We start from the raw sequence: 26,093 nt of genomic DNA on the forward strand, positions 1-26,093 counted from the left end.
CTGGATAGCCGAATTGTCACGACGCTCGCCTTCCAATCGTGGGTACGCGGGTTGGAATCTCGCCTCGCTTTTTCGCCAGGAATTTCTCTCTTTTCCTTTCTATATATTTCTTTCTTTTTCTCACTATGTACTCGTTCTCTCGCCTATCACAGTCACTGCCTCCCACCCGTGTCCTGGGAGCGAAGCAGCACAGGGAGAAGAGGACGAAGATGAATACGAGGAGGAACAGAGCGCGTGCCGGTACATGAAGACGATGATTTTCTATCTACGACGCACAGCAAACCTCAAGCATAACAGCTCTGCTGTAAAATAATTTTAATAATAATAACTACATGCTGCTGCGTGCAGCTAACGGTATTCTTTTCAAGAAATGCGTTTAACTTTAGTACAGTGAGTTCTACGAACAGTGTGTTAACTAACTACACTAAGAAGCGATGTTGGCCGATAACTACTGGGATTGTTCGAATCGCCAGTTTTCTACATGGGGATAACGCTTGTGACTTTCAGTATGTTTGGCTAAGAATTAGTACTAATTACATGGTTAAACACGCGACAGAGGGTGTAAACCGCGTGAGTGGAATGCTAAAGGGGTTCTATACTGTAAACAATGAATCAGTTTATTCTGATAAATTATTAGTTGAGCACCTTATTGTCGCTTATGCCCAACCAATCCAGACCAAACTTGTAGGCACCCTCGTAAATCATCATCTCGAAGACAGCTGTTTCGGTGGCTATCCGGTGACGAGAAAGCAAAGAGCCCCACTTCAAGTCGCGCTTAAAGAATAATGCTTTATTTTACAAGACGTTTAATAGCATGCCCTGCACATTGGCAGAACTCGAGTGTGTGACAGTGGCAAGCACCTCTTTGGAGTATGCCTTGTAAAGATACGAACTATGCTGTAGAGGAGATAATCAGCTGTACAATACACTAATAAGCTGGTCGCTGATTTACTTTCAGAAGACTAGAGTAAGCAATAGTAGAGATCGCGACATGGTCCGCCCACGATGACGCCTTTCGTGGTCAGCGATCGGCAGCCATGTTCTGGTGTTGCGTTTCGTTGTGCCTCCGTAGGTCCACTTTTCTCTGGAAGGCCCGGCCGCACACTTCGCAGGCAAACGGCTTGAAGCCCGTGTGTTTGCGGCTGTGGGTTATTAGGTTCGACGACTGGCTGAACGCCTTGCCGCAGACTTGCACTTGTGAGGCTTTTCACCTGCGAGAAGAGCACGAGCAGTATTGTAAGCAAATGTTTCAGCCCGCGAAAACTTGTCAGGGGTGCGTTAATACTTTAGACAAAGACGTGCCAATCGCTCCGCTATCACAGGTCTGTGTATAGATGTTGCGCCCGTTAGCGCGGATGCCGCGTGTTGCCTTCACTAGTTGAAGAAGCTGCGAGAGCTATTAACGAGTCAAAAAAGTCACAGTTTCGCCGCAAGGGCGAAGCAATGAATGCGATAGCAAGGAACTAATGCTATACGAAGTGAGGCTCGCCAATGGATACTCTCAGTTTGAACAGCGCTTCTGTTGCAAAGGCGGCCGAAGCAGCGAAGGAAACTAGCGTGCTTCAAGTGTCGAGCTGTGACACTTGATAGTTCGCGCTCATCTTCTGTTTGTTCGTTTGGCGGCGTCCCTGAGCTCGAGTGACATTCGTACGCGCCGTAACATGAGCGCGGACATCACGGTGAAAGCGTGAAACATTCCTGTACCCCTCGCCACGAGAAAACCGCGCGAGCAGACAGCGGAAGGGCAAGCTTCTCCCATGCGCAAATATAAGAAGAAGCGAGCGAGCTCGCCGACGACGACTTTTAAATGCGCCCGTCGGGCTCCTAGCGCCACCTCGCTGGTAATGAAGAAACGCTTATTATCGCCTGACGCGTATCATTTCCTTTTTTTTTTCGCTCCCCCCTCTCTCTCTGTCTCTCCCATCTTTCTATCCCCTTCCCTTTCCCCCGGCGTAGGGTAGCCAACCGGACTGCTGTCTGGTTAACCTCCCTGCCTTCTCCTTTTCGTATTCCTTCCTTCCTTCCTTTATTATCGCCTGCTGTCTCTGAGTCCGTCCAGCGCTAAATGGTGTGTATATAACGCTCGCCGTTAGCTACGTGGAGGATCTGCGTTTCGTGGCGTAGTGGATAGCGCCGCTCGCTGCGGAGCAAGTGGTCCCTGGTTCGATTCCGCGCTTCGAAAGCATTTTTCTGAGTTATTTTTCTTTGGGGCCTTTATGTATATATACATACTTATACATATACGGTGCATGACGGCGGCGACGGCGACGGCAAAATCCAGCCGAGACTGTCCATATAATTGCTATCGCAATAAAATAGTGAATCGCAAGCAGCTGAGCGCGAACAAGTATGCCGGAGACAGCTATAGCACGGATGTATGGATTCGAACTATTTTCTAACGAGCAGAGCCGTAACATCATTCTGCGCCTTGACTAAGAAAGAGTAAGCTGTAAATATTTACGTTCATTTCCCCAACGTAAAGCACTCCACACACACACAGACACACGCACGCAAACGCACACACGCACACGCACATACGCACGCACATATGTACGCACGCGCGGACACACACAAAGACATTATTGGCATTTCACGTACACAGTTGCCTCGTAATGTTTTTTTTCGTATTTAAATATCGTTAAAATATAGCTTGAAGGGTTTCACCACAGCATTTTTTCATTGCCATCACGGGGAAATTATTTGTTCCGGCACTGTCTTCGCTATAGACCCAACTGGGCGAATGATGATGACCACGTAGAAACCAACGTGAGTGGCATTTCGCGCAGCATCGTCGGCGCTCGCCTAATGAAACTGTTGTGCTGTTGTCGTTGGATTGTTTTATTTTGTCAGCCATATGTCACCGCGATGACACATCGCTGACAAAATACGAAAAGGATGAACACACTCACTAGGCCAGCGTCCATGTGTATGTAACGTCAACGGTAAGCTTGCATAAGAACGCTAATGCAGTGTGCTTAGCCGAGGGTCACAAATGACACGGCCACTCGATTTAAAAAACAAAAAAAGGACGGTGCAGCCCATTGCGTCATGCTGAAACACAGGGGCACAAGCGGGAATGCTGTTTTGACAGTTCCGTCCGAGGTGAGTTAGCGGTAGTAGACGTACAGCCACGTGCACGCATTTATAACAAAAAACTAGTGTTGTGCCACACGCGAGACGCTGTACCCCCCATATGTGAGCATGCCGACGAGCCACTGTGTTTGTTGGCTTCCTTGAACGGAAAACAATTGATGTCAACGTCGGCTACCACGAATTTCCGTATGGCACTTAAAGACGTTAAATGTCCATGATAAAATAAGAAGCCGTTGCTTAAGAAGAAATTAATGCATCCAGGTGACTGTTGATGACATAATCACCAAAAATATTTCCCAACAGTTCAAGGCTACTCAAGAAAACGCGCAGCATACTGACACTAGTGTTTCCTTTAAACTACCTTGGTGTGGCCTAGAGTTACTGTATATGCTACCTTTAGGTAGCAGAGTTGCGCATCTGTCTTCCAAACGCCGCTAGCAACCATGCATTGCGGAGAAGTTGACGCTCAAGCGAATTTTTTTCTTTTTTTCGGTCGCCGCTGCAGCGAACTGAATTAACACCAGTCATCGATAGTCAATGTTTATCGCCGGCATTCGACACACCAGACATGTTAATCGGCGACACGGTAGGCATGTCGCCTGCAAAAACAGAGTGCGACTTCACCGCATAGCTGTGGTTGCTAGCCAGACCTATGCACAACTCTGCTACCTAAAGATAGCATATACAGTAACTTTAGTGCGGCCCGTCTTGTGGCGCCACAGCGGCAATTGGCTCAACTAGGTGGCTCCAGCCGTTTCCGGAGCACCCAACAGGCTGCACTTTTATTCGAGCGGCCGTGCAAATCAATACGGTGCTCATTCGCTCAAGTGCCCATAAAATTCACACGTATCTCTGCCTTCCCGGTTGACTCGTGCAGCTCGTATCATGCAGTGGCCCTACGGCCTAATACTCTCCGAAGGACAAGCCTTTCATCCGCGTACGCTGAACATTCACAGAAGCAGTGTTTTATAGTCGCTTTTACACCACAAGCGTTGCAGTTTGTATTACTTACCATTCCAGTTTAAAATGGTGGGCGTTCGTGAATACAACTTCTACAGGAGCATGCGTTATAGCAATATTTCTTGCCGTCGAGTGAAACTGGGGAATTGACTAAATTTCATGTCTTGGTATATGACATACAGGCTCATGATCATAAATCCTGGTGTATCCCATTTTTTAAAACTCAACACTATAATGCATAAGTATGTGCACCCCTTCATATTCACCTGCGAGCCAAGTGTCAATAGCAACACATTTCGCGATGTCCTGTCTACGTGTCATAACTAGAGGCCGGATTTTTAGGCATTAAAAAATCTCGTTTTAGGCGCCAAAAATAGGCAGACAAAACGACGTTTTAGGCTTCCAAAATCGTAAATATAGGCACAATGGATTTTCACATAAATGCAAATAACTTTAAACGAAGACGTGCGCGAGCTCTATCTACGAAGGGAAAACAAAAGTGTTATTGCTTAAGATTGCACAAAAGCGCCAACAGTTGAACATAGCCGTGCAATTGTGCTTTGTCGCGCAAGGTTCGCGAAACACGGTCTCTCCCGGAAGAGCTGTCGAACCCAAACGATGCACCAACAGAACCGCTCAACTACACTGAAACGCTACAACATTACCGACAAAGCCGTATGTACTTCCCACCACCACACAAATCATTCAACCGAGAGGACGCTGTTGCCTGGCGGCAGCTTCAGACGAATTCATTCCCCTGCCTTTACATCCTTCATCTCTTCCACCCCACACAATATCCCTCATACTGCCCCTATTGTGGAGTGAAGCCCACGGTGTATCACTGCACCTGGGAATGTCCACAACCACCGGGCTGCCGCCCTTTTGCTTCACCCTCACAATCCTCCTGGGAGACTGCGCTGACCAGCTCAGAGCCGCAGGAGCCGCAGGCTTTGATGTTTTCATAGAGCGTAGAACGAGAGTTTATTGGGCAGTTGCCTTCAGCCAAAACACCACTTACTACGTAACGCCTGCTGTAGACGGGATGTCCTACATCCACCGCTGTTGACGTAATTAGTTGCACTATCTAAGACTCCCAGGGAACATTTACGCATGCTACACATGCGTAAATACCCAAGAAAGTGGACGGGAGAGCGGTCGCTGCCGTAGCTCACTTAGTAAGAATGCGAGAGTGTAGGTTGAGATTCCACTCGTGGCAGGTCCTTCCACGTTCATTTATCTTACGCTACACCACATCCTGTGCGACAGTCCGGTATACAGTAAACTCTCACTTGTACGAACGTCGGTTTAACGAATATTTCAGAATAACGAACTTTTAGAAAATCCCCGGCGATTTTCTTATGCATTCTATGCAAAAATCTTTCAGTTAAACGAATTTCAGAATAGTGAACTTTTCAGTTGAACGAACTTGATCCGCGGACCCAGGCTCATTTTTTAAATCAATTCAACGAAGTTTTGTGCACTGCAGCACTGGCATAGCCGATGCGAGCCGCCACGAAATCGCCCATCCATCTGCGGCAGGTTCAAATCCTGTAACTCCAGCCGAGGCGGTAGAGTATTTTAGAAAGTTGCGAGGCTTCGTGTCTCAGCAACAAGCTGTGCCAGAGGCAGTGCACAGAAACGCAGACTCTCTGGAAAGCTTTGTCTCTTCTTGCGCTTTAAGGGCACCAGTCCAAATGAAAATTACAGATTTCTTTTCAAAATAAACTGCATTTCACACTTTTGACTCTAATGTCTGCTGTGCCTAATGCTGTTCCATATTCTAGTGAATATTCAGTTTAGTGAACTTTCAGTTAAGTGAACTATTTTTTTGGGTCCCTTGAAGTTCACTCAATTGAGAGTTCACTGTATAATGTTCAGAGACAGTCACTGGCGTCCGTTCTAGCGCACCTTGACAGTAGAAAAATGTTTGTTGAAACAATTCTTGCATGTCGTCAACAGAAGACATTGCAGCTGAAGGCGACAAAATCACTGTTGAGGTTTTTAAGACAGACAAACTTGGACAAGCGGCTGTGACAGAATTGTCGCGTACCACGCAAGAGAGACCGACTGTGACTGACTCTGAGTGTGCTTTGTCATGTGCTGTCGTTCTCCCTCTCTTTCCTCTCCATCGTTGAAGCTTCCCACCATGTTCCCATGTGTAAGGTAGCAAACCGGTTTTCCTAGAATGGCTAACCTCCCTGCCTTTCCTTCTCTAATATTTCTTCTCTCTTCTTTATTTTAGCGTATGTTTCTCTATTTCAGCGATGTGAGGTTGTAAAACCCCACTGTCACATGAAAAATTCTTGAGACCTCGGTAATGGCTACGCTAGAGAGCATGTTTGTCAGCAGACCTTTCAACTTCTGTACGAAACAAAACAATTAATTTCCTTGCCTGTTGACTACCCTAAGTTCTGCGCGCACTCTGTGAAACTTACCGTAACAGTGCTTGGTGAGCTATTCATTTTATTTTTTTCCTCTCTCTCCTTTTTCCTCGACCACGCAAGTACATATTCCACAGTTGTGACGAATAAACTCTTCTTGTGCGTCAGCACTGTTAGCCGTGTCTACCTACCACGTATTCTGTCTCTTTGCGCTGTTTTAAATTTCGAGTGTGGCTTCCGCCTCCCAGTGCTTTGTAATTGTTTGAGTGGGGTTCTATGCGGCCACCCCGCCGATGTAGCGCTTCGAATAGACCGCCGAGGAAGAGGGCTCGTCGAAGCGCCTTCGGTCTTCTCGTTTTCAAAGGGCGCCACCTGTCGGCAGTCAGGTATGTGAACGACGAAAACGAAGCTTCCGCTTCCGCCCATCAGATGGTGCGAAACGCTCAGCAGTCACCCGAAGGGCGCCAAATTCATGCATTAACGTGGCTTCGGATATGCTGTGCTTATTACTAATTGCGCAAAGGAGCTTTTCAAAAATAACAAAGGAAATACCGCTTCGAGTATCGAACTTCTGAAGGATATTCCAGCACAGCACGAGGAAACTGTTCCGCCATCTCGCGACAGTAGCGATGCGCTCGCTAGTGGGCTTCGAGATCCAAGAAGCGATGTTCAGGCACGTTCCGGCAGATGACCGTACTGACACGCTGCTTTAATACGGAGCGCGAGCACTGGCACAACGTGTGCGTGGTGATGTCAGGGCGGCAGTTATAAACTAAGGGCTTGACTCGTCAACATATATATTCCAATAGCTGCTTTGTTTTCGCGTGCGAACCCGCTCACGATTGGAGATTACTCAACCTAAACCGTTAAGGAAGCCTCAGGAGGAACGAACACATGAACCTGTCGACCCGACAGCTAAGAATGTCTCGGAGCTATGCTGCGAAAAACATTGCGTTATAAAGGCGCGTAGTATTAGAACTCCGCTTACCGTTACGACGCAATGTTATCGCCTTTGATTGCTTTATTACCCAGCCAGGCTTTAATGCATCATGTGTGTACCAAGCCAAACGGGTGTTATTGAAGAGAAAAAAAAAAGAAAAAAAGGAGAAATAGCAAACCTGCCAGTGCCTCCTTGCTTACATCTAACCCAGGCGACACAGGAAGTCGCAGAGACGTCCCAAAAAGTTCATTTCGTCCCACATCCCTATGAAAACGTCTGGTGGACTTCAAAGGAATATTTTAGTCGGCAAGGTTAAAGAACGCGCTATCACGGAGATATTTGCAATGGGAATTGCAATCGGCAAGTGAAATATTAGGTTGTGTGCTGCTGGCACTCTCGACCAATTTACTTCATATTATTTATTTATTTATTTATTTGTAAATACTGCCAATCCCAAAGGGATCATAGCAGGAGGGCATATACAGTAGTTGAATACAAAATAACACAAATTGTGATACAATGGAAACAACAAATAATTACAAAGAAAGTGCAACACAAGAGCGATTAGTGGTATGTGCATATGAAGAAAATAGGCTCGCATAATAAGACCATAGTCAAGGGAAGGAAAAAAAAGAAACATGGAAAAAAAAAGAAAAACATTTTGAGACCATGGTGTAAGCATTTTAACATAGTAGAGCTTTAGCGCGAGGCGACAAATGCATCCTGTGGGGCTTCAGGTATTGGAAAAGAAAAAAAAAATAAGAGCAGAAAATGCATTAAGAAAAAAAAAAAAACAGGTGACAGGTGCAGTTTCATACATCAATAGGAGGGTGGAAAGACAGAACTATCTAACAGGGTTCAAGGTTCGCTTTCAAGGTTCGCTTTCGCTTTCAAGATTCCTGTACCTTGAATGTCCTAAAGGACATCACATCCAGGACTCTTCTGAAGCTCGCATATTACAGTAGTCCTTCAAGCTATAGGCAGGTCTTTCAATCTCGGAGAAACATTAAATGTTTCCTGATACCGTCGTTCGAGAAAGCTCTGCACATAATATTATATGAGTAATTGATACGTGTAACTTAACACTCAAGTCACACATGCTGCGTTTACGGGGCAACCAGGAGATGGCTTATTTTATCCTACTGAAAAGGTCTTTGACGGTGCTGTCGCACATCCTTAGGACGTCCAAAAAGTTCTATATGGGACATCCTTAAAGCATCCCTTGGATGGCAGTGTCTTTTTGCGGAAGTAGTTCTCCCTCCTTCATGTCTTTTTTTCCTCCTATGCTAGCCGTACAACGGGCACGACGAATAGGCAAGTTCTTTTACCATACAGTTCGCTTCTCCTTGTAAGCAACGGCGGAACTTAACGATTGATTTAGGCACTTGATATAGGCACTCTCTATAATGACCCCTAGATGGTCAAAATTTTTCGGAGTTGTCCGCTACGGCTTCCTCTTTATTCTTCTCGTTGTTTTGGCATGTCACGCTCCAAAAAAAATCATATTTAATTTTGCTCCATTGCTCACGAAAGCTTCGTCGTATCAAAACTGCGTTACAAAACCTCTTCGTTAAAACGGGAGAAAGAATACATGCGTTCCAATAGAATAAAAAACCGGAACAAAAGACTTTTCTTACATAGCGTGCTTTGTCATAACGTGGTTCGTTACATCCAGGTTAGACGGCATAAGTAAATGCTGCATCCTACAAATGACAAGCAGGTGTAGTGAACGAAAAGCCTCAAGAACTACATTCATGATTCTCAGATATGCCAATGGCGCTAAGCAAATAGGGGCAGTCGCGGTCAAAATTTTGGAGACCACGGGAGCGCGTGGCAAACAACACCGCTGCGACTTCTGTGCCTCTTGCGAAGCTCGAGAGCGCGCGCTGCGCACGCGCGTCGTTTTTTTCCCATGCCAGCCTGCTCGTTCGGTCGCTTCAAGTGCGCGCGCACCAGAGAGCCAGCGAAAACACGAGGTGTCACTTCTGCAGTCTCTGCGGAAGCACCGAGAGATTTGCCTGAAACAAAACTTTTCTACTTGACGAATACTTCGTCATGGTCCGGGGCCGGGGACTTATTTTTCCGCAACTTGCAAGCTTTTCTTTTCTTGAAATACATGTGCATTTCCTAGCTTCGTGCTACGAACCGATTGACGTCAAGTTTCTCCTTTCATAGAGCATACGAATGTGCGCAGGATGCTTGCGCCGAGCGTAACAAGATATTGCAGCATGCATGAGTTCCGCGAGTGAAAGCTGCTGGATAATCTTATCACATATGTCGGCTTGAGAAAAATTGACGAAAAAGGTTCTAATGCTGACGCAAAGCGTGTTTTTCGCACCGCGGAGCGTCTAGGAACAAGGCGTAGAGCGCGGGGCGCACCGAGCACTGCCAGTTCAAGTTCCGTATTTCGTCACGATATCATCATTTGGTACTTACGCGGTGACTGCAGAAGTGACACCTGTGGTGCGATCTTGTACGCGTTACAAAATAAACACGGAGGCGTGGCATGACAACCAGCCGCACGTGACCGCACGCGATTGGTCAATGCAGAGCCGCGACGTCTGTCGCGGTTCAAATGGGCCATTCGCGTGCGGCTGGATGTAACGCCACGCCTCTGTGTTTATTTGGAATGCGTACAAGATCGCACCACTGGTGCTTTCTCTGGCGTTCTGGTGCGCGCGCACTTGAAGCGAGCGAACTGAGCGAACAACCAGGCTGGCATAGGAAAAAAGGAGGCGCTTGTGCAGTGCGTGCTCTCAAGCTTCGCAAGCAGTCGTCAGAGGGAGCCGCGGTGTTTATTGCCACGCGCTCCCGTGGTCTCCAAAATTTTGATCGCGACTGTACGTTTCACTGTCGCTCTAGAGTCGGCATGCGGCTTCATGAACACGCATATATGCGTCACAAATCCAGTATATAGGAACCGCTCACCGGTGTGTATGTACGTGTGCTTCTTCATGTCCGACTTCTGATGGAAGCGCTTGCCGCAATACTCGCACGGGTAGGGCCGCGTGTCCGAGTGGATCAGCAGGTGCGTGGACAGCGTCGAGGAGCGCTTGAACGTCTTGCCGCACTGCTTGCACTCGAATGTGCGGCTGGGGCCTGTGCGGTGCAGCTTCTCCCGAGGCTCGCCCGCCGCAGGCGGGACCGCCGTGCAAAGCCGCCGCGATACAGGACCGTAGCCAGCTGACAACAGCAGTGCACCCCGAACTGGCGGTAGCGACTCGGGTGATGACAACCTTTCGTCGCAGATGGGCACGTCTCGCAAGGAGCTGGAAAGGCAGGCAAAGGAACGAGATGCGAAAATTCCTTTTTTGGGAATAGGGGGGACAATTAGAAACGCGCCTTTTATACAAGTTTTTCCAGAAAGCGTAGCGAGAATTATTTTCGGCTTAATGTCGAGGGGGGAGGGTGCGGTCAATTACCCTTTATGTATGTTCATGCGTGAGATAGTATGTGTGCATGTATATATACACATGAAAAATTGAAAAATTGTGGGGAGGAGGGTGCAACCCCCAACCTCCCCCCCCCCCCTTCTGGCCACGCCAATGGCTTTACTGTCAAAACCAAGATATGAGGCACGCCCTATATGTTGGGGACTCGGCATCAGGTTTCTCCGCTTGAGGTTTTTTAACGCGCTTATATTTGAGTACATTGGTGTTTTTGCGTTTCGTCTTCATCAAAATGCGGCCGCCGTGGCCGGAATCAAACGCGCGTCCTCGAGTTTAGCAACGCAAACCCTATACTCGCTAAGATATCACGGCGTGCTGTAAATAACATAGTGCAAGATTAGAACATAGCGCATATAATCATCTGAAGGGGTCTGTGGTGGAATATACAAACTTTCGGTTCTTACCTGCTATTTGCCATCGCCTGGACGCCGTTTCTAATAATACGTCCAGCTTTACATTTAGCTGGAACCTCATCAATTATTTCTCTAAAATATATAAATGCTAAAATAGTAGGATAGTAAATCTGATAAATTTACGCACCCAAACATCACTCAGAACATCTAATCATGGATTTCGGCAACATGCGCATGTTGCTAGGCAAATGCTTATTAAAAAAGTGAGGGCGTTTGAGCTCGGCCTTCAGGAGTAGAACGCCATAGCGTGATTGGTCCCCGTTCGCATGACCTTCTCACTCGCTTGCCAGGCTTCGCTTCTTAATGCTCACCTCACCTAGAGCACGAAGGGGGCCTACTTAATGTAACTGCGCAAAAAATGGACGGAAACACGAAGGGCGTCCGTTTTTTGCGCAGTTACATTAAGTATGGATCATTACCAACTAGCCCAACTTACCACTCTCACGAAGGGGGGAGGGGGGGGGTTGAGGTAACCTTACCGGTCACCCCCCCCCCTTTCATGCGTCCACAAGCCTCATCATATTTGTCTTCCAACATCTACAGTATATAATGCCATGTCCCAAGGCCACTCACACACACACAAAAAAATATGCTCTCATGTCCCGTACCATGTCTCATCCGTCTTCAAACCAAGGAGCGCCTGAATGGAGTAGTCCGTCAGCACGTTAGGCACGCTTCCACTGGATTCGTTGCAAGGTGGAGAAACGCTTGGACTTCTCGAAACTTCTGCGAAGGAAAAATGTTTGTTGATGACCTGTAAGCACCACTGATGCCGCATAGCTTTTTTTGGCCGAGCACAAGAAAGGTAGATACCATACAAACAAAGTAACAAGATAAATTGGACCTGTATTCAACGTAGCCATATATTTAAACAAGCATAGACGTTTGCTGTGCAGGCACAACGACTATACGTCCACGTAGAGGCCTCTCCCAGTGCTCAGTGAAGAGAAAGCTAGCCCAATGATAGGCAGTTTCCTCTCCACTTAATAATATTATATAGATCGCTCAGCAATTTAAAGTAAGAAATTTACCGTAAACTTAATTTAATATCGTATGCGGAATACAGAATCATCGGAGAGATGTGCATGATTACAGCGACATTTCCTGATAAATATAGTTTTAATGAAATGGCACATGTAGCTAATACTGTTATAACCTATCATGTTCCATATAACGGTTGGTTGAAAGGTTAGATAGTCCCATAATAGTTAACGTGCAGTCCTATTATGACTTTCCTTCGACTTGAACACACGCCCAACTAAAAAATGATTCAAATGCATCGTAGTTCCACAGAGCGTCACACGATGTCTCTATATATAACATATAGCTACGGCTATCGACGGCTCGGGTATGTAACTCAGTAATCCGCAAATGGCAATCAGTTCACATACACGTAGAAATAAGCAAGAAACTTGGTGAGTATCTTGTACAATTTCCGCTTGTTGCGAATTTCCCATGTAGCTAGTTATTCGCCTTTCATCGGGACACAAGGCTGCGCCCATATTTTCCAACTAATGCAGCAATATTCTGACAAACTTGGTATTTGAACTATTCATGTCAAAAGTTGCCTCATTATCAGTTTATACGCCAGAAATTTCATCGCAAACTGGATAACGTCACTGATTTGCAAACGTACGTGACTTTAAACAATGCTCTCGCCGTTAGTGGATGATGGAAACATTGTTATATTGTCGCACTGACCTTCGTCGCTTTGAGGAGCAGTCCACTTGAAGTCCGAATACCTGTGGCCTGGAGTACGCACTGAAACGAGAGAAACGGAACAAAACAAGAAGTCGGAATTTTAATTATTATCACCTTAGTTGTTTCATACTGGGCATTTCACTGTTACAATGATGACAGGTTTGACGCTGAGCTTGATGGCATTTGAGTTGCTTTTGCAAGTGAACGTAAACGTATCTGGGGCTAGGGACTTTGTTGCGCGCCTGGTTCTTGACAGCGCAGTTTGCAGGCAATTCCGCTACATTTCTGGCGCCTAAGCATAACCGGCACTGCCGCGCTATCAACGTCACCCTTTATCAGGCTCTCCTCCAAAGGCTTTAATCAGATGCGTATCATGCTTTGCTTCGCTTGCTTTCCCCCCTTCTGCTTTCATACTTTGTTATAGAATGTATAACCGCGTTCTGTTACCAGTCTTGAATGCTGTAGGTTGTCAGCGTCAAGACAACGTCTTGCCTGCAGCAGTGGTAAAACAGTGCGGCATTTGCATGGCCGGGACAAAATGTTCGATGGGCTGGCTTGAATTACTGACACTCGCTGAAATTTGAACTCCGAAAAAGAAAATGTGCTGAAAAGTGTTTTTCTAGAATATAGGGGCACTTTTTAGCCTACCTGTCCTAATTTACTTTTCCATTTCGACCAAAACCGAGTCCCCCGTCAACCAATCAGGCAAAAGAGCAAATGATTTACCATACTACAACTTTCCCCGATTTCTCTGATGTGAAAGCTACTTTCAAGATACTCGTAAGTAACGGCTATTATAGCCTCCTTGATACACGTCACTGCTTGTAGCGAAGCACCTGTGAAAGCGGCAACCAAACGCTTTTGCACAGCTGTAACTGAGCATACTGCCAGCAGCATTGCTGCAATCACTGCGACATGGTTGTTCAGTGAAATTGTTGAGTGGTAAATACTATAGACAGCACAATTATTGCACGCACACTTGAAAAGCTGTAGAATAATTTCTCCGTGAGAGCGGCTTTATCAAACCGACGTCTCATGGCCAACTATCCAGGGCTGGTCATGGCCGGAGGTGCCTGCTTCTGGCTGCTAACTGCTGTTGTGTTAGTTGGCTGGTTGGTTTATGGGATTTAATTTCCCCAAGCAATTCAGCTTCAGAGACGGCGTAGTAGAGGGCGCCGGATCATTTTAACCACCTCGGGTCCTTTAAAGGGCACTGAAACCGCCCAGTACACGGTCCTCTAGCATTTCATCTCCAACAAAATGCGACCGCCACGGCCAGCCTGCTGTGTTAGTATCTCGGTGGATGTAACTGTGGATATATATATACGAAATTTATACGTGCACCAAGTGTTTTTGCCCCATCAAACGCGCTTTTGAAACCTGTTTACGCTGACAAAAAAAAGTGAGCCGAACCATAACTTTGTTTTGCGTGAAAAAAAAAACACAATTATTGCTGCATAAAATTTTGCTTTGATATATACTCTCGGCTTATAGATGCATCGAAAGCACACAGTCTTCTTTATGAAATGGCGTATCATTTCGAATGGTCGCACGGATTGGCTTGAATCTCTTCTGTTTAGTCATTTAATATGTGCGATTGGATGTATTATTTGAAACCTTCAAATAAGTATATGCCACTGTGGCAGAAGAGGTACAATTAGCATAAATGTCAGCAATATATGTGTTGCCTTTCTCGATGCATGCACGTACCAGCCATCCCCATTCTATGCCACCGACATGTACCATGCCTTTGTTTACTCAACATCGTTGTGTAGATGTTTCACACTGTGTATCTTGCTGATTTATTGTTTCAATTTTGATATATGTTTAAAACGATGTCGCCAATAAACGTAAAAATTGCACACCGTCAGATTTGGGACCTTCGTGGCGGATAAACATTAAGATTGTTCGGAGGTGTTGGGTTGAGTATTGCGCGAAAGTCGCTGCACTATTCGCCCTTATAAGCTGGACTTATCTCCGCTTGACTTAAGCGACTGCAGCTTTGCTTCACATCGATCCCACATATGAGATTGGTCGGCATAGATTTCGACATTTGCCTGCAGCTTTCCTCGTTTCTTGCGCTGGGAACACGTCGTCATCGTGCACGTGGTGTCGATCATCGTATCAGTTTCTGTCGTTTATAACAAGGAAACATAATATAGCAACGCAATAGGTTATAGGCGCACTTGAACGATTCTTGCTGGTAATTTAGCACCTTCCAACACGTATTCGTGAATGAACAAGAAAGAAAAAAAAAGGAAACTTGCCAGAACAAATGAAAAGGCAGTGTGCATCAACTTCGTACAGTTTCTCAGCACGCACGGCGCAGTAGGCAGCCTAAATAAACTTTAGCAAAACTTGCTCTTGATGTAGTTGGTATTCGCTATATACGCCAGATACTGGTGCCGTTGTGTTTATGTTTCGTTCATCTTTGCTAGTATGTGTCTATCTGGTGGTAAGCATGTTTCAGTGCCTAAATTAGATCAGGATTGCAAACATGGTGGGATAACGAAGCGGTTGATACATATGAAGTTATGCGGATAATACAAACCACAAAAGCAATGCTTTCGTACGTTTACTGGTTTTCGTTGCGACAGCAATTATATGGCCACTCAAGGCCCATTTCATTCATCGCCTTCGCCATCATGTTCAGTATAAACTCCAAATCGATAACATCGCCCTTAAATGGGAACTCCGGGGATTTTTCGATATTCACCGATTTCAATTAAACTTTCAACATATGTTCTCCTCAGTACCCTGATGATATGTGGCAAATTATAGAACGGTAAAACATTTAGTTTTTTTAGAAAACGAGTTTTAAAATTGGTAGCCAATTCCGGAATCACGCCTGTTAACGCGGGCCACCCTGTTTATGTGACGTAATGTCCCTACTCTTTTCCGACCCCGCCTCACCCAGCAGACGGTTTCGGCGCGCTTTCTTCTACGAGGCGGCGACGACGCGAGCAAAGTTGGGCATTGTTAGCTGCATAGCGCCTTAGTCGTCGTTGACGTCGGGTCTTACAGTAAGCACGCACAATAGTGAGCAACGAGGAGGTCGATGCGGGGCACGTGAGCTACTTTCACGCGCCGGTGGGTAGAAATTAAAAGGCGATGCCCCCGCGCTCATATAGTAGCTGCAATCATCGCTGTACTCGTCACTGGTAAGTTGAGACGGGTTCGCACAGCTTGATTCCGCGTCGGACGACATCGCCAGCTTGCTTTTCGGGTGATAGAAGAGGGGCGTGTGCTATGTTTACACCCTCGCCAGCCGTGGCAGCGTGTAGCGCACTTCGTGACGTCATCGCCTACCCAGCACGGAGCAGCTGAGCTCCCTGTTTCGGTTTCGACTCATCGTATATTGCTTATTTAAAATTATTGACTAGTATCTCAGCAAAATGAACTATCCTTGCTGTTGCATGACTGTTAATGCTATTTGAAAACGGCATTATCTCAATATGGTCGAAAATGCACCGGAGTTCCCCTTTAAGTTCTGCGGGCGAGTGAAAGTGTGCGAGGCTTCCGACGATCGCGGCCCCCGCAGAGGTGAAACGTGCCGGCTGTCTCCGTCGGGCGAAAGGCGCATGGAGGGGTGTCAGAGGGTTCGCGGCGTGACTCCGGCAGGAATGGCGCACTTTTACCGGCCGGGCGTGGTCACCCGCGGTCGCACGCCCGTATCTTTAGAAGGGATCAACAGATGTCTGCTGCTCTCATCCCAAAATTTTGCGTTGAAGCCATAGGCACCATGAAGGTCGCTTCGCTCGCAGAAGAGGACGTGTTTCCTTAAGCCACCGTTTTATTGAGTTATGCCAGGTCGGATGTTAAAGGAGTTCGCTGTTAACCTTACGTCGTATAGCATTCCAATGTGTTGCTATCGCATTCACTGCATCACCCTTGTAGCGAAACTGACTTTTCGTTTCCTAATATACTTAAAGCTTAAAACTTATCTAGTTGCTTCTTTAATGAAGTTTTACCTAGTTAGACATACAGAGAAAGAAAGGGAATAAAGAGAGAAAGGATAGAAAGACAGAGAAAGAAAGGGAGAAATTGATAGAAAGAAAGGCAAGAAAAAGAGAAAAATATAGAAGGCGAGAGAACGACTACAGAGAGAGAAAGAAAGACAGAAAGAAAGAGAAAGAGAAAAGTAGACAGAAAGAAAGGAAAGAAAGAGAGAAACGGACAGAAAGACAAAGAAGGAAATAGACAGAGAGAGAAAGAGATAGAAAAAAAGAAGACAGCAGACATAGCCATGTGTAGTATAGAATAGCAAGGGGTGGTAAAGAGGTAGGTGAGAGGGTAAAAGCTGAGCCAAGCTAGGACCAGGTAGGTGTCTCTACCACCTCTGCTGTGACTCAGCCTTGCACGAATTAGTGCAAGCTTCGCTTTTTTTTTTTCAATATACTTGAAGCTTCAAATTAGCTAGTTGATTCTTTAATGAAGTTTTACCTCTAGTTGGAGAAGTGATGTCCATTATGCGAGTCTGTGCAGACAGTTATTATTGCGAAAGGTGGCGGCAACCAATCAGCATTTAAGCATTGTTTATTTCGGTCGCATAAAGCATAGGTGGACCCCACGTTATACGCCTCGCATAGTTGCACACCTCACTTCACGGGTCTCAGGCCCTACTGGCAGTTCTGCTGTGACGAAGCTTTTAGATGAGCTTGAAAATAAAACTGAACTGCATGGGCTCTCTCTACAAACTCGCGCGTATAACGCGTCGGATAGGCCTCGGTCTTACGGCTCCTCGCCCCAGCTGTAGGTTGGTGCAATAGCGTGCAGGTACGACATCTGCGGACTAAAAACAGGTGGCGCTGGTTACGCAAGGAGCGCCGGGCCAAAGAGCGCCGCGCGCTCCCAGCACCCGTGGTGGTGCAACAGCGCTTGGCTCTCCGTTTCAGACCGAGCAAGGTGCTCCGCGTTCTCTTGCAAGCGCTGATTTGCGCAGAGGTAACGCTGCCGCGAACAGAGATTCCCTCTATTGTGGCAATTGCACACGCCTGCGTAACGTATCAGAAATATTATGAAAACAAAAGACACGAATGAACAGAAAGTAATAACAAACAAAAAGGCCACGGGGTCCATCTGTGTCTTTATTTCTGAAAGCGTTGCGTGTATCTGTATGCGTATAGTCGAGCGCTGCAGACCGTGAACGTGCATATGCCGCTGTCTTTTCCTCTGCGCGCCGCGCAACGTCACTCGATATAGATAAACTATAAAGCAGATAAGTATCTTAAAAAACGCGCTGCGTTAGATTTTTTGCGTTCTTTTTTACTAAGTGCTAAAACGCGCTAGCGCCGGTCTCTCCAACACTAATATGACCCCATATATATGTGCAACTGCTTCTTGCCATGAGTGGCAAGCGTAGGTGTTTTCCTTAATTGTATTATAGACATACACATTACTTGGTACCTATTTCATTTCTGGCATATAAATACATTTCCTTGAGGCTGTAGTCGCATACGCCAATGTTACAGCCGCATACAGTGCTTCCTTGCTTGAATTCATAACAGGAATTCATAGAAGACATTTCTTTTTATCCATACGGGACTTATGACGTGAAGCCCACTTTATATTGGGGCATTTAGTTGTTCCTGCACAAAAAGTTGAAAGCACCCGACCGCTGTGAAAAAAATTCATAATGCAAGCGCTTTGAGAGACGTCATTTGTGAATGCGATCACTGGTGCTGATTCTTCACAGCCAGGGTGTATGAAGAGATCCCCAGCTACTCGCTGTTGTGGCTACATGCTCTCAGGAAGAAAAAAAAAACTGAATCATGTCTCAGAAACTTTGTATGATGCTCGCGCATATTTACATCAGGAGGGAGATTCGCATTCCTCGGAGCACTGCATGGTGGAGACGCTGACAGTTCAGCCATCAAAGCTCATTTCTTTCCTGTCCTGTGTTTTCACGCGGCAGCATTAAAGAACTCGTTCCGCAGAAATTCCGGTGTCGGCGTCGTTGGTTATGAGAGAAAAATCATCTTGCATAAAAGAATTCATAAAAAAACCTTAGGTTCGAGTGAGAATCGAACCCAGGCCGCCTGCGCGGCAAGCAGGTGTTCCACCACAGAGCCACTCCATTGCTTGGAACTGCACTGAAATTAACTTTAATGCTTCACAAACATACGCGTCCTGTGTACAGGGGTCACAGTACGATTTTTAATATCGCAGTAAAACGGGGTACAAGCGTATATTGCCATCGGGCGCCACACCATGTGAACTGCATAACGAGTTCGTGGTTTAAAGCCGGCCACCCATTACAAAAGGCACGCACATTACTGCGCGTAGGCCTACTCCCTTACGAACACGTAGTGGGCGCATCGCAACTTCGAAAAAGTATCACGCGCGTGATTGCTGCTGGTTTAAAGAATGCATCCCATTACAAAGGGCATACACATTAGTGCGCGCATTCTCTTACACACACGTAGTGGGTACACTGTTGTCATAAAAGTGCTGTTGAAGAGGGCGGAAACCTTTACCTTTACTATAGGTATGTCGAGTGTGTGTGTGTGTGCTTGTGTGTGAGATCGGGCGACTAAACGTAATGACAAGCGAAACAGAGCACGATGAGAATGGGGCCGGATATTGCTATCGCGTTCAACTCTTAAAGGCGAAGCTTAAGCGCCCCCCAATTTTTATTCTACGTATACGGAGTGCAAGATCGAGATAATTACCAGCGACTTTCGTTTCGTTTGTTTGTTTTTTGCCGGAGAATTTTAAAGGAATGGCCTAGTACTATCGCGTGCGTTTCTCTTACATGAAATTTCCCTATCTGCTGGCACAGTGGTTTTCTTACATTGACAAGAAGTGCATACTCTGAAAGTACACATTGAAGGGCTACTTCGAGCTCAGAGTGCACGCGACTGCTTTTCGCAAAGCAGGCGACGTTCAGAGCATCGGTGGCAGGGAGTGGAAGTTGTGGAACCGCGCTGCGAACGTTAGGTTTCACCACACAGCCGGGGTAAGTTACGTACAATGAGGTCAGGCAACGCGTAGCCCGGCTTTTTTGCCCACACGGAATGGCATTAGCAAACAATCTTGTCAACAAATCAGAAGGCGCTCTTGGTTTTATTACCATGCATCTAGAAGAGTTCCCTAGAACAAAAAAAAAAAGAAAACTTCTTCCCGGGCCTGCGTTTTCCAGCCGCGCGCAATCACTGCGCGAACGGAGTCGGTTCTTCTCGCGTCTACATAACGCCGAAATTTCTCTCAATCCAGCGAAAGTCACGCATAAATAATGTTATGTCTCAATGCATGATATGAGGAATTCATCATAGTTTTGGCTCCTTTGGGGAAGATTCTTTAGTTCAGGTTAAGAGCCATTGTAGTACCTCGTCCCTTAGGTCGTGCAGTGCATTTCCTCCATTTTCGTGCGCAAAAATTTCCGGGAACTATTACAAAATTGTGGAAAGAACACGCGCACTGTTAGCGTTGCTGCTAGGCCTTTAGTAAAAAGCGAACCACTTGCTTTCTCACTGAAACAGCTTTATGGACGCTGTCGTACCATGCGCTAAGGTGTGTGCTTTTTTATATGTTGAAGGTTTTCTCTCCCTACTGAGACAAATTGCAGCGCACCTATCCTTTGCAGATCATTAGCGACGTCAGTGCGATTCGCAATCTTTTAGGTAAGAGTGCAATTTGTGTGGAGGTTTTATATGTTGCGATGGTCGTTCATCCCATTCCATATGTCATCCTCAAATCACGAGACCTTATGGGCAAGTGAGCAGACATACGAAATAGAAATCACTGTAGCCCCAGTTGACACTCGCAACCCACACTATATCTCATGTATCCCGGCTACAATATCCGTTAAAATGGCGCGCCATAAAGCGGCCGCCCTTGACGCGGGGATGTATGTTGTAGATGGGGCGCTGTCACTTTAATCTATTTGGGGATGTATATACGCCTTGTGTCAAGTTAGCACATTCATTCTGAGGGACTGGCCAAAAAAAAAAATGGCAGCAGATCCAACGCGCGCTATTAGAACCTATATACACACGGCGAAGCTTCGTTTCGCAGCATATGGAAGTCGTTCTTGCTTGGCACGACGCTTCTTTTTCTCCACTTTTTCTTGTTCTGACATGTCTTATTTATCTCCAATGCTGGTGAAGGCTTATAGGGGTTCAATAAGCCTTGGACTCAAAGATGTAAGCTGCATGGCTTTCTGTTTCATTTGTGTTGGGTAACCGGCCTTCCCATGGAGGCCCACATGCAGTAGAGCGCCCACATGGTGGTGCATGGCGTAATGGTTAGCGCATCGTGCTACTGCTTTCATGGACAGAGGTGTCAAAGGCTCGATTTATCGATCAGTGAGGGATCAGAGAGGGAGATATTCGGCAAGGGAGCAGCGGTAGCAACCGCGATCACGTCTCCCCCCCCCCCCCCCCGGGGGGGATTCGCAAAGAAGGCTTCGCTTTAAAAACGGGCATATGCCATTATGACCTGCGTTTGTTGTCTGTTCAGTCGAAGACCTGTGGCACATACACGGGGGCCAAAGTTGTCAACTTAAGCGAAACAACAACCAGCAGCAAGTTTTCTTCCCAGTGGTCCATGTCGTCCACTCGGCAAGAGAGCAGCCAGCACATACCTAAGGTGGCCCAAGCTAGGATGGACATATCGGGTCACTATGCATGCTAAAGAGGTCAGATATAGACCGCAAACTGAGCGAGGTTCCCACAGAATACTCTAGCCCTCTCAGTTTGCCGCGCACTCCTCTGAATGTAGCAGCTTCTAATGTTTTGAAGCCTGCACACTACTGATGGAATGCTTTGGTATCTATTAATAATGTTCGTCTATTTCTGTTTCCCATTGTTTCCTTTACCATGTGCGAGAGGTCCTTTTTTGTCAGGATGACGTGCCTGAAGGTGCATGATTCGTTGCATGCAGCGGGTGCACGTCGCGTTCACTGAGAAAGGTAAAGCGAACGTTATCCCTCAACTGGAAATCCCTCAACTGGATTACGATTCTCGTGAGTGTAAAACCAGGTCTGTAAGGCGAGCTAAACGATCCGCTGCAAGCGCAGGATCTTATGATGCACAATGGATTAGCAGAATGCTCTTGACACAGACACGTTGTCTGAATCGCAGATGCAGGCCTTTCGCCGCCCTGATTGACAGGACAGAATATAAAATCTCCCTTTCATTGGCTATGCCGGAAATCTAGAGAGTCCGCACTGGGCAGATAGTATACTGTCTACTACAAAATATCACGGAAGAAAAAAACTACAAAATTGCTGAAAAAGACATTGAGCATTTCAGCGCGTGTAAGCACTTCATGAGCGTCGCAGAGCAAGAACACAAGGAGAGTGTTACCTCTCTTTTTTTTCGTGGCTATATTCATTCATATAAGTGCGCATGCGCTTTCGACTAATTCGATTTTCTCGGCAAGAATTGCATAGCGAAGAGATTAAACTGCCTGCCGTAGAGGGATTGGGTTTTTTTGTTCATGCGCCGCATGTCATGTTTAGTGGTGCTATTCTAAAAACGTCTAACCAATGGCAAAGTTCTTGAAGTGCCCGGCCAGAATCTGATTCGTGATCGCTTTGCAAGGCGTCTTTGTGAAATATGTTGAAGCTATTCGAAGCAGAAAAGTCAGAGATGTACACACCAGCACAGAGTCAGATACAACACTCAGCACGAGTGAATGCTCAACACTGTAGTTGTGAGAACTATAACTTCGCTGAGGACAAGACACCAGAGTAGAAGAAGACAGGACGAGATCTGGTGTCTTATACTACAATGTCTCGGCATCAGTGGTTTTAGATCTGAAATAAAGTCTTACCACCTACTAGCACCCAATGGTTCTTCAGCTCAACTGCACTATAGCGATTTCCACGAAAGAAATGCTGGGTGTACAACTTAAACTATGATTCGGCAACCCGTTTATAAATCGGTTACGTCATCACTACCATTGCAGGATGCATATCGGATGCATTATTTCCAACCGAAATGTACCCCGCGCTTCTTAGGTTTTGTGTTCAACTGTGTATATCACAATTAAATCTACTGGAAAGAAACTTTGGCAATGTGGGCAAAGCCGGTTATTCCTTTTTGTATTAGCTATGCGAAAAATGGCTTCCCTAAAACGAAGTAAAACTAAAAAAAAATGAAAATGACAGATTTTCGAAGCATTCACTCGCACTTTGCATCAATACTCAACCACAAACACTGCAAAACGTTGAGGGGCCACCTGCAACAAAATAGCTCTTTTACGTGCAGTTTGATAATCAGTGGAAAGGGAAAAAACATTGTAAGGAGAAAAAAAAAAAAAAAAACACGACAGTTATCGTTGAATTACAGGGCTGTTATGAAAAACCAAAGAGCACGCTCTCATGCATCAGTGAGGAAGTATCTCCGAAGAAACATTTTGAAGATTTGCACGCAGAATTGTGGTATTGAGCGTGACAGAGCCACGATATGATTACGGGGCCCTCCGTAAGAGGGAACTCCTGGTTCATTTCGACCACATGGGGTTCATCAACGTTCACCTAAATCATGTACATGGGCGTTTTCACGTTTCGCCGCCATAGAAATGCGGTGGCCGTGGCCCGTAATCGAAGCCACGACATCGCGTGCTGAACAACTAAAAACCGTCGCCGCTGATGCACCACGTCGGATGCGCACCCGTTGTGTGAGTGCGTGGAGGTCGAGCACAGCACTGCAGAAAGCACGCAAGGCAACAAGCACCAACACCATTTCGGGCATCATGTGCACAAGGATGCTGAAGCAACCTTTCTCACTCTCTCTCTCCCTCGTTATTATTGTTTTTTTTTTTGGTTGTAGCCTACACAACAATAAGCACTCTGGCAGAGGCGTCAAGTGTATTCAAAGACAGGTCAATACTGTTTGCGACTTCTAACAGAGGCTCAAATGAATGAATCATGTGCATTTGTTGTTTGGATGGTTCGACGAAATTGGATTCGCTGAAGTTTTGTCTTACGAACAATTCCCTGCAGTGTAAAGTAATTTGTTGAATTCGATGGTTTGATTGGTAACGTCTAAGAATAGGATTTTTTTTCTTTTTTCCAGCGGTGTGCACTGGGCAGCATCCAATTCAAGCCACGGTAATAACCGTTGTTATATACTTTCGCAACCCGTAATTATTACTTGTTAGAGGCATGTAATTACTACAGGCAAAAGTATTAACATAACCTTACTTTCCACTTTTCTTTTTCATTAAAAATCACAGCAAGCAATACTTGACAGACGCCAGGCTGCAAGGACTAAGACGATTTCGCAGTTGTGGAAGCCTACCATGAAATTCTTATGCTGTGATGTGGGAAGAAATAACGGGGAAGCAAAGAGCAAAAAAAAAAAGCCCGGCATTTTAAATACGGGAGTGCAACAATTCCACGTAGCACCCCATTGCGTGCATACGTTGCACCGGTCGTAGTACCGAATTAGAATTACAAAGCAACAATGTAGTTGCATGCATTACAAAACCAAGGTTCACTAACGTCAGACCTATTGCCCGCTGCTCCAAATTGCTGTCATGGGCTTCATGGCTAATGCCAGTAATAAGTTAGCGAGCAGTCTAAGATAACAATATGATGCTTATTCCTCGATGGAATCTGAACACTGTGGATCACTGCACAGTATTCAGATTCCATAGAAAATAAACGATCGTCCCAGTGATACCATTCTGGCCCACAGGTGGTCTACAGATGGTCTCTACTGGTCTACAGAAAAGCTGATGGTGACCAGCGAACATGGTAGATATTAAAGGGGTTCTGGACGCAGCTGACACTGTTAAGCGGCTGAGATTTCTCAGCGACGAGCATCTACCACAGCGCCGTCGATGAGAAACCTGTCGCATCGTTTCACCGGCGCATCCTGTCAAAGATGACATTCATGCAACGGGCTATAGTAGTCCACGTGCTAGCGTCGCGGAGAAGTAACGTGCTCGACCGGCTACTTACCGTGCTGGCTGGGCGGGCGCAGGGAGTCGTCGGAGGCCGCGAGCGCCCGGACGGCTGCCCGCCAGCGCGCGTAGCTGCCGCATCGACGCACCAGGAAAGACCGGGGCATCCTAGCCGCTGCCTAATCACGGCCACACTGCCGCTGGCCACGCGGTCGCGCGCGCGCGCCTGCTCCTCCGGGAACGCCCGAGCGCTCTCAGCCCGCCCTGGGCGTCGTCCCCCTCCCCTCGCCGCCTCCTATCTAGTGGCTGCCACGGAACGCACCACAGCACACAGCTGGGGGGAGAAGCGACGCGGCTGTCGAAACACGCGCGGACCGCCGTCGCTCTTCACGTCCTCCTCCCTTTCGGGCTTTCCTGTGGCAACCTAACTCACTCCCTACGCTAGTCCAAGCCGCCTCTCTCCTTTCGTAACATCCTCAGATGCGGCGCCAATCCCACAAACCTGTGTTTCACAAATACAAAACAACGTTCCCGGACCCGAGTTTCGCCTCCATGGAACAGAAATATCGGTTTGCATGTTTCTAACTTGCTTCGCTGTAACTGTACTTTGCGCGTTTGTACGCCTATTTTTTCACTGCAATACAGTGACCGTCTATATATTGATGCATAGGCGTGTTTTCGGCCATTTACGTTTGTGTCTCATTATATACTGTATACCTTGTAATTGCCATCATTTATTTGCCATCGTTGCTGCCAATGCAATCTGTTAAGTTTACTACGTACTCACTTTACTACGCTCTCATTTCAAATTGTATAGCATATCTTCACTTATAAGATATTTCGTCAAATAATAATGAGCAACTCATTGATTGACTCGTGTGCAGCCAAATATGCAACCACTTCACGCGGCGAGAACATTTTTTTTTATCAGCGCTGCTGTCGGAATTCAATCCAGATACAGGTATTTTGTGTTTATGACTTGTATAGTTTTGTAATTTCGGCTAGGTGGCAGATGTGAGCGTTGTTTTTAGACCGTGGAGGGTGTCTAACTTGTTTCCATCCACTTTTTTTCTCAATGCTCTTAGTTAATTTCAAGGTTTTCACTAGGAGCGCCCAAAGTTCTTGCCTTTTTATACAAGCTGAGAGCACTTCCTCAATTCGCATTTTCCACTACTCGATCTCGTATATGCTCGTTTTTCATATGTTGTGTGTGTATGACAAACATGAATGACAAGTCACAACATGAATGTTCATGACACACATGTCCTCCGTACGTGACCAATATTTTTTAATTTATTCT

General features: G+C 46.3%; 1 protein-coding gene across 1 annotated transcript; it reads right to left on the minus strand.

The window, feature by feature from the left end:
* Positions 1 to 776: 776 nt before the first annotated feature.
* On the minus strand, positions 777 to 25,079 carry LOC119393227 (zinc finger protein Gfi-1b-like). Its single transcript, XM_037660133.1, is given in 6 exon segments — positions 777 to 1,188; positions 1,191 to 1,211; positions 10,303 to 10,643; positions 11,845 to 11,962; positions 12,938 to 12,997; positions 24,852 to 25,079. Coding segments are annotated over 6 exon segments (816 nt in total). The 5' UTR covers positions 24,961 to 25,079; the 3' UTR covers positions 777 to 1,021.
* Positions 25,080 to 26,093: the final 1,014 nt, after the last annotated feature.

Source organism: Rhipicephalus sanguineus, chromosome 1 (assembly GCF_013339695.2).
Source record: "Rhipicephalus sanguineus isolate Rsan-2018 chromosome 1, BIME_Rsan_1.4, whole genome shotgun sequence".
NCBI classification, from domain to species: domain Eukaryota; kingdom Metazoa; phylum Arthropoda; class Arachnida; order Ixodida; family Ixodidae; genus Rhipicephalus; species Rhipicephalus sanguineus.